This window comes from Lutjanus erythropterus, chromosome 1, assembly GCF_056507025.1.
Source record: "Lutjanus erythropterus isolate fLutEry1 chromosome 1, fLutEry1.hap2, whole genome shotgun sequence".
Taxonomy (NCBI): domain Eukaryota; kingdom Metazoa; phylum Chordata; class Actinopteri; order Lutjaniformes; family Lutjanidae; genus Lutjanus; species Lutjanus erythropterus.
Genome location: NC_139317.1, coordinates 28271708 through 28290192, shown reverse-complemented (window position 1 = coordinate 28290192; position 18485 = coordinate 28271708). Strand labels below are relative to the sequence as shown.

Below are 18485 nucleotides of genomic sequence, written 5' to 3'. Positions count from 1 at the left end.
CAAATAGGCTGGGAGCTAAACTGCGTTGTTGGCTTTAATTTGTATGAAGAAGCAGTTGAAGAAGTATGAATGTTTGGGAAAGTGGTGCATTTATTTGCCTTGATGATTAGTTACTTTGGGCAAGAGAATTTGATAAAGAGAATATATGATCAACTAATTAAATATGTTGTACCTTGTAGATTAAACTGCCCAAAGAGTGTACAAATAATTTAAAATGAGCTTGTCATTAACCACATTATAATGCTGCTTCCACTTGACTTGATAATATAAATGAGACGAATAAAACAATCCAAAAAGGAACAAGTAATTTACTTTTAAGTACATGTTTCTATTACTACTTCTGTACTTTTACTCTGCTAAATTGATCAGTATGACCTACAGTATACTGTAGTATTGCTACTTTTAGAAGATGGAGGTTCCTCCTCCACCACTTGTCTCACGTTTGTGTGTATCTCTGTTTTTCTGTCTGTGATGTCAGACTGTACTGGTAAACACAAGTCGAGACATTTCAGCAGTCAACACCTGGTATGTCCCGCTGGTGCCTCGGGCACATGTAGTGCATTTATAAGATTAACTCTATTTATGATGACTCAGAGGTTACTCAAGATGGTCTAGGTGTTGGAAGAGGAATCCATGAAAATAAAAAGTCAGGAGTTGTGACTCATGTTTAAAGCATGCAACGGTATGTGCATGTGATGTCAAATAAGTGTTAATGTTGGTGGTTCGCTGCTGTCAATTTCCAATAAATTAAAAAAGAAAAACATCCAATTTTTCCAGTGCAGGTGTTTTCCTTTCTTTTGATAAAAAAGTGAGCACCAGAAAACATATGTAGGAATGTTTTTCAAGTAAAACCAGGATATTCTAAATAGTAAACAATATTGTCAATTAGTTTGTGGCTTGGTTTATTTATAAGCTATGTTCTGTGGAGTGCTGTCATATTTCATGTTGAGGAGAGTTAGGTTGTATGGTGATAATCAAAATGGACAGACAAAACAAAAAGGAGAGAAGACTAATAACTTTTAGATAATTTTATAATTTCAAAGTGGTAAAGGGTATAGCTTTCACATGTCTTGAACTTCAGTATTTCTTGGCCCTCAGTGGTGTCATCATTAGGAAACAAATCCAATGTCTATTGTAAATATCACTTCTATATTGAATTAAATATTCAAACACATTTTTAAAAGCTAGATCATAACATAAAATAGAAATTTACAATTTATTGAACCCCATATTTACTAGCAACATACTGAAAAAAATGTCTTAACTAGATTTAAACATCAAGGTTCTGTTTGTCTGCACAACATGCTTTTATATTGATGGTCTAGCTGAAAGGTCTGCAGGGTTCAGTTCATGAATATTTGAATTTTTAATGAGCGTTGTTTTCATCAGTTATAAGTGTCGTTTTAGAGCTACAAACTCTAGTGCTGGGAGGAACTGTGCTGATAATGATTGCGGTTTTGTCACATTTTGTAAGAATCAGCAGTTTAACATCACATCATCTCACTACAACGTTTATCAGCAGGTAGTAGTGAGGCACAGTGCAGCTTTTCTTTATGGTACATAAGCTAAACTAACACTCAGTCAGTGCTATTTTATTTTTAGAAATAAATGAAAACAAAAATAAATTGTCATTATTAATAAATCTTAAATGTTTCGGTACTTCTCCATCGTCTCTTTTTTCTTGTCATAATACTTTTTCACATTTGATTTCTCTCCTTGTGTGGGATGTGTGGAGCCAGAAAGAGCTGTGTGTAAGACTGTGTGACAAATTCTGGTTTATGACGTTTGATTGGCCTTTTTCTGGTTCAGTGTGGCCCAGTGACCTGTTTGCGTGTGTGTTACTGTTAGCACTCTGTGTCAAATATTTGTCGAGTTCTTCTACAACAGAACACTGAACAGTACTGAATTCTTCGCTTTGTTGTTATTGTGTACTTCTCTTCTTCCTCTTCTTCTTCTTCCTCTGTGTACTCCTGCCTATGTCTTGTATATATCAGAAAAGAGGAGAAGACGAGAAGAAGAGAAAGCTGTTTGTTTCAGCTGACACATCGGTAAGATGCTGCAGGAAGTGGTAACATCAGTTGCTATCATTTTCCCTCAGGAAATGACACACTAGCCTGCCCAGCCTCGCCTCCACACACACACAGACACACACACACACACACACAATATAAGTGACATATTTATGATGCACATATACCCTCTTACACACATCACTGCACATGCAATACATCTCTAGTCAACACTCTGTCCTCTGCAGCACTCAATTTAAAACACTACACCTATACAATCACTAATATCTGACATGTTATGTTTGACATGTTTCCCTGCAGCAGCCAGTGCGCTGCTGCATCTATAAAAAGTCAGTTTTATAGTCAGCTTGGTTTCCATCCCCACCCCTTCACATTATGTGGGATTCTGGTCTATTGTCTAAGTAACCAGAGTTTATGACAGTGGAGGCAGCAGCATTTTCACACTCTCAGAAACACACATACAAAGACACACAGTCGTTAACATCTATGTGAACACTAGGGGATCATTTCTCCAAACTGCGCACTTGACTCTACAGCGACGGTTGTGAGGGGAAGTTGAACAGTGACTGCTGATCACAAAAAGCTAATGTAATCAGTTTTTCTTTCACATACTCAGTAAATGTCAGACTATTTGGGAAACTGTCCGTGGCTTGTGATGTTGATTCCAAGAAGTTGAATCAGGACGCGATCGTTTGATATTTGCATCAGTTGTTTCTACTGATAGCAATTGTGAAAATGTAAAAATAATATATTTTATGTCAGCAATTTAATCTCCTGGAAAATTATTATCATTATCTTAACCTTTGCTGAATAGTGTAATCTTATTGACATTAAGATCTCTTTCATAAGAGAAGCTTAAATGCATACTTACATATATTTATAAGATTTATTTATATATTTAGAATATTTTTGCTCTTTAACACACTTTTAAGCCTTTGCCCAGTTTTTAAGCATTACTGTTCATGTCCACTGTTGTTATATACTGTAGTATGTGTTTTCTTTTTACATTTTTTAAAAATTTCTTTTTTTAAGAATTTTTTTTTGGCATTTTTGCCTTTATTTTGATAGGACCAGCTGAGGACCAGACAGGAGAGGGTGTAGGGAGGGGACGACATGCAGCAAACGGGCCACAGGTGGGAATCGAACCGGCGGACGTGGCAGAGGACTGAGCACATGGGGCATTTGCTCCACCAACCACGCCACAGGGCACCCCCACATTTTTTATATTCTGTTTTTTCTATGTACAGTATATACTGTTACATATTGTAGTATAATCTACATATTTTTACATACATATTATTTATATTATTTTTAATATTCTTGATGCTGATACTTGTATTCTTAAATGGAACTGTAATGTAACCCAGTTCACCTCTGGGAATCAATAAAGTTTTTCTGGTTCTGATTTACAGCAGAAGAAATAAGTACAGGAATAGGATGCAGAGCAAACACAGCCAGTCACATACGAACACATACAAACAGCATCAGAAACAATCAGAAACAGGTCCGAAATTAAACATTTAGAATTATCCAAAAAGATGAACATTTAAGTTTTAAGGTCATTTTATGTTCAACTCACTGAATGTCTGTGCATCACATATATGAATGAATGTATATAAATTGCAACCAGCACCTGCAGGTCACCTGATTTTCCAGCAGGCACATCTGCAAAACAAGAAATCCACAAAATGGTGTAAAATCCACAAAAAAAGAGTTCCAGTTCCAGGAGTTTTAGTTTACAGACTGTTGAGAGATGCAAATATGAATATGACAGTAATCCTAAACTTAGATCCTGTGGGTGGATTTTGTGTCAGGGTGGGTTTTCCAGTAAGCTCTCGTGGCACAGTTCACAGCAAATTAGTTTCAAGCGTCATGTGCTGAGCAGGTATGCTAATACACGTTTTGACAAGTAGCAGAAAGTTTGTGGGAGCATGATTGAAAGCAGGAATTGCAGGTTTTCATGCACTGAAATAGCTTCCATAACCTGAAGAACCCACAAATATTTTTTATGACAACAACTTACATCACAATCAGTATTTTGACCTGCATGTCTGTTTGTGTGTGGGAGGCTGTGTTGGTTGGCTGTGTTCATTATCTGATGACATTAATTTGTAAAACTACCCTGATCAGTCAGTTCTCTTTAAGTTCTGACACAAATTTCTGATGTATTGATGGATAAACTACTGTAATAAAGGCTTTATGTGAGAAACCATGTGACCTGTTTCACATATTGGACTAATAGACGCAGATGGGTGGAGATGAGTGACAAATTAAAGGAAAAACTAATTGGTTGCGTTAATGGAAGCTTCTGCCTTTAGCTATGTTTCTCTATTTCCTTTTTTATATCTATCTGTATATCCATGCAGAAGTAAGTGAAAGGGTTGCCAGAACGGTACCATTTTACAATAAATGGATCAATATCGCCATACAGTGTCTTTGATACTTCAGTTTCCAAAGAAAAAGCAAAAATTTTCCAGGTAACTTCATATTTTCTGTATTGAGTAAACCTTAGGTTGTGAAAAATGCATGTTGTCCAAGCTCCAGCACTTTTTTTTAAAATAAAACTGCAAAATATGTCCACCCTGTTATGGATAAATTCTTGTTTTTATTGCATAGTGATTATTAAATAAACATCGTAAGAGATATATCTAGTCCCTCTCTCATAGATATATTTCAGTTGATGAATAAATTCTTTTGATAATAATGAAATTACCACAAGATATTTATTTCTGTCTAAAATGTGCCGTCATTGAACCTTCTTTTATAGATAAAACATTGTTTATAGATTGCATTAGTAAGTTATTAATAAAAGGTGATGAGTTGTGCACTTTACAATAAGGCTCCTTTTTGCCAAATATAAAGGCTTGTAAGTCATTAATAAATGCAAAATCAGTAACTTGCCAAATAGTGAGCCCACATCGATGTCTGAAAACGGTGTTATAACTTTATACCTCTGTATTAATGATTTACAAAGTGTTCACAACCTAATTAATAACCTAACTGTAAACCATTTACAAATAATTTATAATACCATTTAGATGGCTATGATGGTGATCAATCGTTTCTGTCAGTCACCATGGTGTCACCAGACTAGCAGTAGTATGTCTTCACCACAAAGCCGTAATATCCTCAGACAGGAAGTAGCAGAGTCAGGCACTGTTGCATGAAGTCATGGTTAGTTGGAAATCGGTCATGCATCAGCACACATACATCTGATCTCTGCTGCAAATGCGTCCCTTTACAAAAACACACGACCAAATCTGAAAATTCACACGTATGAGTTTTCACTCAGCTACACAATGTGATGAATGTACACAACAATGCCATACATAGACATGAAGGATGTACACTGGAATAGTTTACTGTAACTTTTATAGAACCAATAATTTGTTTTTATTTACATTGTTTTAGACATTTCTCTGCATGACGCAATTTAATAGCCTGGGAGAAAGGTTCTTAAACTCATCAGCGCCACAAATTGAGATCATTTTGGCCTCTATCCTTCTGTTACATGAGGACATACCAGAGAAAAGACTGAGGACCCATTTTACACCCAGCTACTCATTTTAAGTAAAAAAAAAAGCACATTCTGGTATTGTGACATAAGGGTGTATTACTTCATTAGTTTATTATCATTACATACAATATGTACAGCACATAAAACATTGAGATTCATCAGAGACGGGAAGAAAATACAACTGGATGAAACTGGCACCATGCAGATTATGATGTCTAGTAAAGTCCACTTAATGACTGTCACTGGGACAGTTGTTTTCCTATTGTTATTACCATGGTTAAAATAACCACAGCAGGCCTACACATTTGTTTTACCGGCAGAGACATTAAGTAACAGATTCAAAGAAAAAATAAGCCACATTCACATTAAATGAAAACCAATATGATTAACAATATAATACAAGTGTGAATCAGACATTTTCACATTAATTTTGATAAGAGTATATTTGATGTGTAATCTGAATAATTTTGACATAAATTGGTCTCACATTCTACTACACAGAGAGCACATTTGTACAGAATGTAATGTGTTAAAAGGTCTCGTGAAAGCAGCATGCCTACTGCACAGAAAAAAGGCCACCACCAATACAAGTAAGCAGGAAAGTCAGTCAATCTGACATCCAGTCTCTCTAATTGTTGGGAGTGTCCATTGGCTATAAGATGGTAAATTTAGATTTAGATTGATTAGCTCGTTTGGATTTCAACACTATTAGTCAACCAACAAGCTAGTCAGTAAAAAGCAACGTCCTTCAGTTGTTTGCTGCCATCCTTGCTTTAAGGCGATTGATTTTGAGAGGGAGCAGGCCGACCATCTCCTTACTCAGCTCCAGCTCTGTCTCCACGGCGGCTGCTGCCTCGGGATGGGCCTCACAATACTGCGCCACGTATCTAGACAGCAGGTGGAGGATGACAGTGATGGTTAACATGTTGTACAGATGAGCAACATGGAGGCTGGGAGCATGTAGACTGTAGAGCACACGCCCTCTTCCATTCATTATATAAATCTTCTTTTGCACTCAGTACATTTGTCTTTGATTCTGTTTTCCTTATGCTTCTATCTTAAGTGTTTGGATGTATCAACGTAAATTAATGGGGTAGTTCAGATTATTTGATGTGGGGATATGTGAGGTACTTACCAATAGCCTGTATTGCCTGTAGTAGATGCCAGTCAGCATGCCCCAGTTTTCTGATGGAAAAGCGCCGTTAAGCCAAACATGGCTCTCTGCAAACCAACCAAATATTTACCTCTCAAAACATCAGAGTTGCTGATCAACTGCTACTCAATCTGTTCATTTGTGTTCTTAGGTGACTCTGGTGTTTTAAAAGCATACTTCAGGTTCACCAAAGTCAGCGGTAGACCAGTAACTCTGATGTTCTGTGGGATAAAATGACTGATTTCACCTATGGAGTTTGGTTGGTTTGGAGAGAGTGGTATTTGGTTTATATTATGGCGGTTTCCCGTCAGAAAGGGCTGTCTGATGGACGGAGTAAAGCGATATGCTGAATATAGTGTACATTTAAACTGATATTGATTTTTTTCTTTCAAGGTGGACTTCTTTATGTGTATTTTGTGCTAACTTTGTCCACAACAGTAAATTGCTTAGCTTCTGTGCTGGTGTCCCTCTCTTCTTCTCCAAAAAAATGCTCTGCAAGAAGTAATAACTTCTGTCTGGAATGTTTTTCTGGAATAAGTTCAAATACCTTGTTAAAATGTCTTACATATAGCTTTATACTTTGCCTTCATTTAGTATTCAAGGACTCATGAATATGCATATGTAGCTACATCCGGCTTCTCCTGCAGACTGGGCATTGCTGCTAATGATATCTACAGCACCACTGCCACAATTAACGGAATTGATTCCTTAAAACCACAGTTCACCCAAAAATGAAATTTCACTCAAGATCGGGTACACAGGCTCTCGCCGAAGTGGCGCAGCTGCAGCAAAGAAATAATGTTCCTCTTCTATGTTGAAGTCCTCTGACATTTTCTTCTTTGTTGAAAGTTTGGGAAGTCAACTGTGCACGTAAGAAGTCACTATTTCTGAGCAGATCTCTTTTTGTTGAGTCGCTTCCAGGTAGCATGTAAACACAGATGTGAAGGTATTGCAAGATCTCGTATATCTCGTCTCGCACCGCTTGGGCGAGAGCCTGTGTATCTGCTTCAGGTGTGTGCAAGTGGAGAGGCTACAGTTGACATTTAGGCTAAAAACATGGTGTAAATGGCGTCTTTTTGGGTCAAATTTTAATGTCGCGGCTAACGGACACTTGGATTATACTACATGAGCAGTATGGAGACATTTTATGTTTTTTTGTGTTCTTTTTTACATTTTAAAACTGGTCACAGTTACTTCAATTGTACTGGATTTGCCTGCAACGCAATTTTCCACTGAAGGTCTGGGAGTGTTTTGTGAACTGGAGATCTTCACCCATTCTCACATCAGTACAGGGGTGAGTAGATATTGAGTGAAATTTCATTTTTGGGTGAACTATCGCTTGAAGTTCATGACGTCCTCATACAACCCTACATCAAATATTCTTAACTTCAACAAATATATATTCATACTTGTAGTTTTCCAGAGACTTGTTGAGGTTGTCCAGCTGAACAGAGGGTATAGGGCAGATCAGCCGGCTGTGGAGTCGGGCCACCCTGAAGCGGGCCACCAGTGCTGGTCGCAGCACTTCCTCCTCCAGGTGCTCCGGAAACTTCCCCTCTGGAGAACACAGAGAGTCGAGGAACATCTGGAAATATCTGGAGAAGAGAACAAAGGATTTCAAACAATTTAGACTGAATAAATGGAGCTGCACAGATACACGTGTCATCCACACAAATATTTACACTCACTTGGCAGAGGCAGAGCACAGACTGTTGAATTTCTTGATGGTGTGGTTGTCCAGAGATTGTGTATCTGCTTGTCTGTTGGCCAGCGTCAGTTTCAGGTCCATCATTTCATTGAAGGTCTCAGCCAACTCAAACATCAACTGTCTGCGGATCAATAGATAGTACTGGGCATTCAAGTCTGTGAAGAAACAGACAATCAGATTAATCAATGATGTCACCTTGCACGGACACTGAGGTTGAAAATTGACAAGTTATTTTGTTTTATCATTTTTGTACTGTACTCAATCCTATGATAATATTCAAAGAGACAAAAGTTTCTTCAAAAAGAGAAACTTGACTTTGGTCTGTCATGTATGTCTTTACTTTGGTTCAGTTCTTATTGTCATAACAGAAAACAATGTGCTGTCATACAAGGATGCCTGTGAAAAAAAATAATTATTTTATACGCTATTACACTGGCTTGAAGCTAATAAGTACAATACTTAATAAAACTAAATCGCACACTTTGACTGTTGGTACTCATCAAAGCATTAAATCCAAATCTTTAGTTTATTCTTGTCTCATAGATGAAAAGGACCCCTTCCAAACAAGATGGTATATCTCAAGGGGTTATAAAAAACCCTGTGACTCAAGGACAAAGTTAGAGCAGTACCATTGCAGATCGGCTCAAGCATGTCAATTCGTCGTTTGTGCATTTTGCAGCGTCGCTCCAAATCCTCTTCAAAAAAAGCCAGGCCCCGGAACAAAGCGCTGTGATCCTGCAAGATCTCTATGTGGTCCGTCACATAACCGTCCATCTGGAAGTACTCCTTGGCCTGCAAGAGTGAGGCGAAAGATGGAGGGACAGTTTACTGTGTTTATCAGTCGAAACTATATATTGAGTTTCCAACTCTTGTGTACTCTGAGGTGAACACAAATAGCACACAGATGCCCAGAAGCATCTCTTTCTTTAATATATAAACAGATTTATTTTAATTAAAATTGTTCCATATTAAATTCATTTTAATATGCACTTATCAGCTGGAAAGCTAACATCAGCAGGACCCCACTGCTCTGTGTGTCTGTTTACATGTATAGGAATCTCTAAGTTGATGACATGAATCTGTCCAACCCAGTGTGTATGTGTGTGTGTGTGTGTGTGTGTGTGTGTGTGTGTGTGTGTGTGTGTGTGTGTGTGTGTGTGTGTGTGTGTGTGTACCTGTGTGACATAATTCTGTCCCACCAGAAACACAGCTCTGGCCTCAGTGAAGTCCAGTGGGAACAAACAGAGCACCTGTAGAGCAGAAAGCACAGTGTTTGATCACATCTCTACAATGGCACCCTCTGGTGACACATTAATCTTAAATCTAGATTTCTTATCAGATTTGTTCTCAATTGTTTTTGCTTTTGATCAAAATCGTGTTGTTCTGCTGCTACGGCACAGAGATAATCATAATTTTTGATAACAAGCTGCAGTACAACACGATCTGTAACACTGATAATCATAACAAAAACTACTAGCAGCACTTGCAGTGATATCAGACACAGTCTACAGACCTTCTCTTCCATGCTAGCAATGGAGTCGAAGGTGTCCTCAGAGCCAAACAGCAGAGCACTCTTCCTGCCCTTCTCTTCCTCCTCCTCCTCACGTCTTCTCGCTCTCTTCAACTCTTCTTGACGATCAGTATCTAGCTCCCCAATGTTGTCCTGGTCACAAAAACACATACAAACACATTTTAAGACACACACACTATACAATTATGTAGATCTAAGCATGAATACACACAAGCACGCGGACAAGTAAACAGTAACTTAGGCAGGTAAACACACAGATATACTGATACTTGACCTGAACAAACATGCCCATCAAGATTTGGCCACAACAAAAACAGCAATATAAAACATGCAATCTCACTTCATGTCAGCAAACAACTATTTTATATGTAAAAATAAAGTGGAGTAATGTTGTCCTGAGCAGAGAATGAAGTCACACTTCTGTGTGTGTTGTTATCCGGTTAGTCCGGCCACATATCCACTTTAGTTCATTTGAGTCCCACTCTGTGCACCTTATGTTCATTTTTAGTGCATAACAGTTCCTCTCTTTCTTCCCTGTGTCCGTTTCCAACATGGAAGCCTGGTGATTAACTTTCTCATATGACACAAAACAGTACACTAAAATATGTTTCTGAAAACATTTTAGGCAAGAAATATGCAATGCAGTAACAAAATCTTGGTCTATATTTGATCAAGATGACTAGTTTGACAGTTTGATCTGAGTTTTGTCAGCTGTGAGTGTTCAGATGCTACTTTCTCCCAGACAATCAATTTGGTCTGTGATGCTGGTGGCCAACTGCAACCTCTAGTGGCAGTGAATGTGGTATATAGCACCTTTAAAGTGGTAATCTCAATAAAAATAATGAAAATATTACTTAGTATGGTATTTTGGAAGTGCCAGGGTGGTATTATTCAGAGACAAAACTCAGAGTTCTCTGAAACGAAAGTAATAAAAAACAAACAAACAAACCAAACCAAACCAAACCAAATAACCCAGCATGGAACTGTACGCTCTTGCAGGCCACATATAGTGGTGCCAGGCCGGATTTGGTCAGCGGGCCTTAAGTTTGACAGATGTACTCACTTGATGAGAATAGCAAAGTTGTAAGCTTCCACACATAACAGCTGACAGATTGGAGTAGAATCACGCACAAATTTGTAGGATGTTATGCAGGTGAATATTGATGCACATGTGTATAGATGTATTAAACCTATACATGTGGAGGGGTATTCATGAAAGTACACTCCTAGAAGTGAAGAAGGAGGACTGAGATATGGCTCAAAAGGACTATGGCTTTTAAATACTTCTTTCTGCACATATGTATGTATGAAAAATGGAAAAGGGCTTTATGTAAAACTAGCAGCGTCCACGTACACTCTGGGATATTACCTTTTCCAATTAAAACAAATATATCAAAGCATCATCTTAGGTGCAAACTTGTATTTCTTTGAGTTTTCTGCTGATAAAGTTGAGGTTTTTGTGGGTTTTACTCCTACTACTTCCTGCAGGCTACCACTGTTCATATGAGAGGTGTGCACTTGAGTCTCATGACTTGTACTTGAGTATAAAGAATTTATAAACAACCACAGCCACACAAAAGTGCACACAAATATACAACCATACAGTACCTCTAGCAGCTTCTTAGCATCCTGCAGGAGGTTGAGACAGTATTTGATCCAACATCTTGCAATCTCTGCTCTCTTCTGTCTGAGCATTTCCCTGCGCTCACTCTCAGTCTCACCTGGGTCAGAAGGAGAAGGAGAAAAACATGTTAAGATATGACAGTAAAGTGGGATGAAATGACAGATATTTCAGGGTGGAGTGAGAGGGAGTATGCTTAGTATGTTTATTTTGATATTTATATTAATTCAAGATATTGAAAGATACTTACTCTCCTGTGCTGCAGCCTCAGAAGGAACCTCTCCTGCCAATCCTGATATGACAGTAGCTGCTGAGAGGCAATGTCTGCCCTCCATGTACCGGCCCTTGAAATCACACGCACACAACACACCTATCATCACTTATATATATAAAAAAAACAAAACAAAAAAAACTATTGTGACTGCGCTAGTAAATATCTAAAGCAGATCTGACAAATATGATTGTAACAACCCGAATCCTAGCCATGTAATCAAAGTTATTTGACTCTATGTGGAGTATCTGAAAATGTGAACCACAAAAAAATATTTAAGCAAATGAAACAATTTCTATCAAAGATCATAGGAGTGAAACAAAAAGATCTAAATTCTTTTTGCAAAGTCTCTGGAAAGCAGCAAGTATCTAGGCTCTTTCAGGACTTGTTCATGCAAGTGAATTTTCCTTGTTGCCATCAGGGAACTGTTATGTTTTACCTACCTGTGAAACTAACCGCTATATCAAACCTTCATTCTCTCCGTAATCCATCTACTAAATGCTCTGGAGTTTTTTTTAACCATTGTAAGTGTTGGCATATGTTTTAAATAATCTTTTTATTGTGGCTCCAAAGGATCCGAAGAATTGCCTCTAGTGGGATTAATTACTTAGTTGAATTGAACCAAACTGAATTGAACTGAATTAATGTCCTACCTTGGTGATGTAATACTGTGATAGTGTAGCAGCGTTCAGAGCCCACTCCATTGGACTAAACTGATTTAACTGTAACTGTCTCTGCAGGGTAGTGTGGCAGTAGGTGGCAGCTCGCTCAGTTTCACCTGGGAGACAAAACACTTTGGTTATTATTAAATCAAATAAAGCAATATTATTAACATGACTATGCTTCATTATGTTCACATAGATAAACATAAATTCAATTTATAGTGAAACCGATAGATGCCTCTAAAATCAATGGATGTTAAGCAACTTCAAAAGACTCCTTATTAGATAAATGTGGATGTTAATGGATTACAGAGAAATTGAAGTTCTCTGTATCTGTTCAAATATTTTTTAAAATTTTAAGTATCTAAATATTCTGTTCTGAAACAAGATCAGACTCACCAAGGTTTTTATAGACTTGAGCAAGATAGTACATAGTATGGGTGTAGGCCAACTCAAACCTGAGAAAGGAAAGTTGAAGAAAGCGTTACAGGGAGAATAGGTGTGTGAGGAAAGCAGAGCATCATAGAGAAACATAACAATTAAACACAGGGGTTGACCTTTGGGACAACAGCGTTCATATAAGCATGCAGTAAGTCTGTAAATGCACATATGTGTGTGTATGGATATAGGAGTTTACAAGTTACCTCTTGGTCCTTTCCTGATGTGTCAGCAGCTTCTCCTCAGTAGTAAAATATTCTGTCATATCAGTGGGAGGACTTCCATCCTGAAAAAAAAAACAAAACAAGAAAACACAACAAACATGGCTGCTGATGAAGAGGATTTGACCATGGTCATTTTCAGTCTTGGCTATGTTGGCTCCAAAAAAAAAAAACATCCACTTGTCAGTTCAATTCGTCTGTCAGAAGCACAGAATTTAACTTGCGAGGCAGCTGGATTCATGAGATCAAACAAGAATCCAATTAGTCAGACTTCAAGTTATCGGTTTGTGTCTGCACAAAAAGTGGTGCAGCTAATCGGCATCCTAGGAGGGACTACTGGCAGTTGCGGGCATGGTTTTAGGTTTGATGACAGCAAGAAGCATCCATGGAAGCGACTTGTCTTAAGCAAATAATGGCAGCTCCTGAATAGGTCAGCGTAGACACTATGATAGCATCAATTATATCAGAACTGAAGAGAATTTCTTCATTGAAAGACGAGCAATGAACGGCACTAAAAGCTTTTCTTGATGGAAAAGATTTTTCGTTCTCCTCCCAACTGGCTTCTTTTGAGTTTGATCTGACTGGTTGAAGTCTGCCTGCTTTAGACATGATAGACAGATGGTTCCTATGTTTCAGATGGTTCACCTGCCAAGTATTTTTTTAAGTGCCTGCCCATTTCCAAACACTTTCAAAGGACAACATTCTACATGGTTCTGTGTAACAAACCATCTGGCGTGTCAGGTTAGCATAAAATAGTGAGCTGTCATCTGTCTCTGCTCTCTGGGCAACTCAGTCAATATTGTGCATCTTCCACTGCACAGAGGATTGTGAGTTAGAATAGCCAGAAAAAAGACACTGGCTCACATAGGTCTATCTGCAGGTGCACAGAACTACAGGACACTCCCACTACATGTCACAGCTGGGTTAGGTTTAGGCACCAAAGCTGCTTGGATATGTTTAGAAAAACATTGCGGTTTGGGTTCGAATAAGTAATTTAATCCAGGAAGTTATCTCAAGGGGTATGTTGTGTCTGTCTGCAAGACAGCAAATAGACCCTTCTCTGCTGGCTGGCATGCTGCAAAATGCAACTGGATTTCTGGCATGCTAAATTTGACATACTATATTATATATTTTTCTGACATACTAATAGTGTGGTAGTATGTAATGTACCCTTACCATGGTATACCCTATCAAGTGTTTATCATGATCATAATTCCCAGATGATGGACGAATATAGATAATAAAAAAAATCAGACAGTAACCTGGAAGACTGACAGTTTTTCTGTGTCCACTCTTCACATAGTGATGATTGTTTTCTTCTGCTACAGTCTGTCCTATCTGTCATCTGTCAGTCATTGCACCAGCAGCTTCAAATAAACAGTCACACAGGACACAAACCTCACCTCCTTCATATAACGTTGATAGATGGATTCTGCTGTTTCAAGGAATCCCTGAGCTGTCTCCGTCTCATCCCGGCCTGCCCAGAGGATGCCCAGCTGGTTCTGATAACACAAACAGCCAAAGGATAAAGGAAAAATGTATGAGAAAACAGCATTACAGCATTACAATGAGGTCCTGTAGTGCTGCATAGATGATCTGGCTTAAGAATCTTGATCTCCAGATGAAAGAAAACATGTTTGTTGATACAGACCTCAATAAATATCACTACTTTAATCTTGTTTTCATTGAACATGAAATTTGTAATTCAAAACTTATCATTTCCTCTCAATTGCAATTTCAGTCAAAATAATCGTAATATGACTTTTTTTTTTTTTTTTTTTTTTTTTACCAAATCGTGCAGCCCTATTCCAAGGTAATGAAAACACAGCAAATCCTATTTTCAGGTAATTATAGACTAATGAAAACATTATTATTAATAGAATATTTCATTTCTGCCATGTTCTGTCAGTAAATAACCATAAATGTTAAACACTGGACCTTTACTTCAATCTATCCTTGTGAGGATTCGGGTTGATATAAGATAACCTTTATTATTATTTATTAGTCCCACAACAGAGGACTAATGATAATAAAGAGCAAAACAGAGCAGAAATAGAAAAAAAGCAGCAATAAGGAGCAATAAATAAATAAACAATTAATATTAACAAGAGGAAATATGAAAAATATATAATGATATAACAATGTAGTTTTTTAAACTCCCTAATATCAGAAACCCCTATATATGTACTCTACTTCATAATCGCCTGATATCAATAGTTACGACAAATGATCAATAGTTTGATAAGTCAGCTGTAATGCATGTGGAGAGGAGTGGTGGTATCTCAAAGGCCAACAACCCTGCCCCAATGTAAATTAATGGCATTATTGATGAAGCCATTGACATTTTTATGAAGGTATAATTTTATTATAGCAAATTCGTGAGTGTCGGTTGTGGTTGTCAGTTTTAATCACAGCTGGGTTTTTGTCAACATTACCCTGACGTGGATAAACAGCGACGCATTCTCGCACGACACTCTGCATCTCTCCAGTAGTTTCATGCAGTTCATCAGATGCTCCTGTCCGGCTGACAGCTCCTCTGTATCGACATGGTTGACGCCCAGGTAGTACTCCACAGCCCCGAGTTTAGCGGCCCGCAGCCCGGCTGGCGAGTCCCCGCTGAAGCCCTGACCGAACCCATCCTCCCTCTGCCCGTCCACCGGCGGCTCTGTCGGCCGCTGGTCGCCGCTCTCCTCTTCGCCTTCGCCGGCCTCGAAACTCTTCAGCGAGCAGTAAATCTCTCTGAGGAGCTCCCTGGCCTTGTATTTTGAGCGGAACGGGTCGTTTTCGGGGTCATTTCGTGATTCTACATCAGTAAGGTTTTGGGCGTTGGTGAATTTGTCGCAGATAGCTCTCCACTCATCACTGCTGAGGGACGCCATGTTGGTCGGCTTCTTCTTTGTCTTTCCGCTGGAACCGAGTGCGTCCTTTCTACTGCGTTACTGCCACCTCCTGGAATTACGTTGTACTGATAACTAACACGCTTGAGTTTTTAAGATGCTTGATAATACGGCACCTTCATACATTTCTTACCTTTTAACCTCGTATCAACCAACAAGAGCACTCCGATCTGCCGATGCTGGTATTTTAACTGTTCCTAAAATTGCTCACAATACAAGCGGGGAAACCGCTTTTAGCTACTATCCTCCAACACTCTGGAGGACTCTGCCCAGTTACCTCAGACATGCGAGCTCTGTTGGCACTTTTAAAACTCAACTGAAAACCTACTTGATCAGGCAAGCTTTTAGTCACTGTAATACATTTCTACCCTGGTCTGTCATTTTTGCTATCTGCATTTGTCTGCCAATTCTTTAGATCTTGTAGAATTTATTTTTTAATATTTATTTATTTATTTATTTATTTTTCTGTTTCTTTGTGATTTTCTGTTACGTCTTGTTTTTAATGCGATACTGCTGTTTTATTATGTATTTGTCTTTATTTTGTTTTTTTTACCTATGTTGTTTTTAATGCCACACTGTAAAGCACTTTGAGTTGCATGTTATGTATGAAAGGTGCTTTATAATTAAAGTTATTATTTTTAAGAATTGTCTGATTACAGTGGAACTAGATGGCACTCTTGTGGTGCTCAAAGTACCACAAAAAAATAATTAAATTATTTTAAAAAAAACAAACAAACAAAAAAAAACTCAGTAGCAAAGTCTCTCTCCACCAATTCACACCAAAACAACCAAGATGGATAAATGAAACTACAGGTGAAAGGTAAAATATGTACCTTTGATTCTGGGGTGAACTGTTCCTTTAATTTGAGTTACAGCGTTACAATTTGTATGGTATACCATGACGTGGGAGGAAAATAATGCACTTTTCTAACAGTTTGCAAACAAAACCTTTTTAGAATTGAACTATCCAGAAGTGCGTAAAGAAGGCAAAGTTAGCTCCACATCAACAAATTACAACATTAAAGTGCTCCTAATCCAAGTTATTTATAACTATAATTCGGAAAATGTCCATTCAGCACAATGTGCTTGTGAACTGCATTTGCTGATAATACATTTATATTTTCAGGACATTTACTTTTTGGAGTATTCTTCACTTTGTGAAACTTGCTTAAAGGGATAGTTCAACCTAAAGGGAATATTCAGTGGTTATCTACTTACACTCATGCCAGGTTTTTTTTTAGTCCACAAAACACTGTTGGAGTTTCTCGAGAAAACTCACTGTAGATCCTTCGCTTGGATACAAGTTTATTTGCAAGTGCACACCGTCTGAACTGGGTGTGTGTGGTGTGACGGTGTGCACATGCAACTGAACAGCATGTCAGGGCTTTAGGAGACTTGGATTACACTAGAAGAGCAGTATGGAGGCATTTAACATTTTTTGTTTGTTATTTTCTGCTTGAAAACTGGTCACCATTAACAATTGTTTGGGAGATTCTGCAACGCTGTTTTCCTGTGAAACTCCAGCAGTGTTTTGTGGACTAAAAAACTAAACCCAACCTTCAGTCAACATGAGGGTGTTTAGAGAATGGCTGAATTTCCATTTTTGGGTGAACTATCTCTTTAAGTTAATGATCTGAATCCTTCTTTTGCCATTGGTTTTGACTATTGATTGGCTTGTATTTGTTTAATGTAAGGTATGCAGAAAATGGTGGTAAAATAAAGAAATGTTTAATATTAATATATTCATCCACTTCTCAGCAATTGTTTTTACAAACAAAGCTTTAAAGCTGTAGTGTATCCTTGGGATTGAAGAATATATCAAATATCTCAACATATATAATTCAAGCATTCATTGGCAAAGACAATTCATGCCAATTTTCTGCCCACGCTTTGGTCGAGGCTGGATGCTTTTCTTTTACAAGCCCAATTCTAAAAAAGTTGGGATTTTGTGCAAAATGTAAATAAAAACAGATTACCATTTGCAAATCATTTTCAACTCGTATTCAATGACAAAATATTAAATGTCCAACCCGATACACTTCTTTGTTAAAAATTATACAGTAATTCTGAATTTGCTGCCTGCAACACGCTCTAAAGAAGTTGGGACAGCAGCAACAAATGAGTGGGAAAGTTGTGAAATGCTCAAAAAACATGTTTGGAATATTCCACAGGTAAATTGTAAATGACATGTAAAACCTCGTTCTTTTCCAATTAATTTATCTGCTTTCTAAGTTACTATAAATATGTGTTTAGTGTCAATTTTAGGGGGGTATTAGGTTGCAGAGCAGAATGTTGAGTGTAAATAAAGAGAAGGTCATTACCATAGTGACACATTTGACATTGTAAAGGTTACTTAATCCCAAACAATGGCCAGGGAGACAAAAGGGAATCATAGAAACACTGAAATCTTCACAAATAAATAACTCACTCGCCGAA

General features: G+C 37.9%; 1 protein-coding gene across 1 annotated transcript; it reads right to left on the bottom strand.

The window, feature by feature from the left end:
- Positions 1 to 5623: 5623 nt before the first annotated feature.
- Positions 5624 to 16065, bottom strand: kifbp (kinesin family binding protein). The gene is made up of 13 exons (XM_084718681.1): positions 15588 to 16065; positions 14556 to 14654; positions 13138 to 13217; positions 12893 to 12951; positions 12485 to 12609; positions 11811 to 11904; positions 11548 to 11660; positions 9922 to 10071; positions 9584 to 9658; positions 9038 to 9200; positions 8389 to 8563; positions 8110 to 8295; positions 5624 to 6434 (listed from the first exon to the last, which is right to left on the bottom strand). The coding sequence occupies exons 1-13, from the start codon at positions 16029 to 16031 to the stop codon at positions 6296 to 6298; spliced, it is 1902 nt and encodes a 633-aa protein (XP_084574807.1). The 5' UTR covers positions 16032 to 16065; the 3' UTR covers positions 5624 to 6295.
- Positions 16066 to 18485: the final 2420 nt, after the last annotated feature.

Excerpts from the sequence above, each read along its gene's own strand:
- kifbp (XM_084718681.1), bottom strand. The coding sequence starts at position 16,031 with ATGGCGTCCCTCAGCAGTGATGAGTGGAGAGCTATCTGCGACAAATTC. Across the intron at positions 12,610-12,892 it reads TCAAGTCTATAAAAACCTTG|GTGAAACTGAGCGAGCTGCC; the intron begins GTGAGTCTGATC and ends TTTGTCTCCCAG. Across the intron at positions 9,659-9,921 it reads TTGCTAGCATGGAAGAGAAG|GTGCTCTGTTTGTTCCCACT; the intron begins GTCTGTAGACTG and ends TCTGCTCTACAG.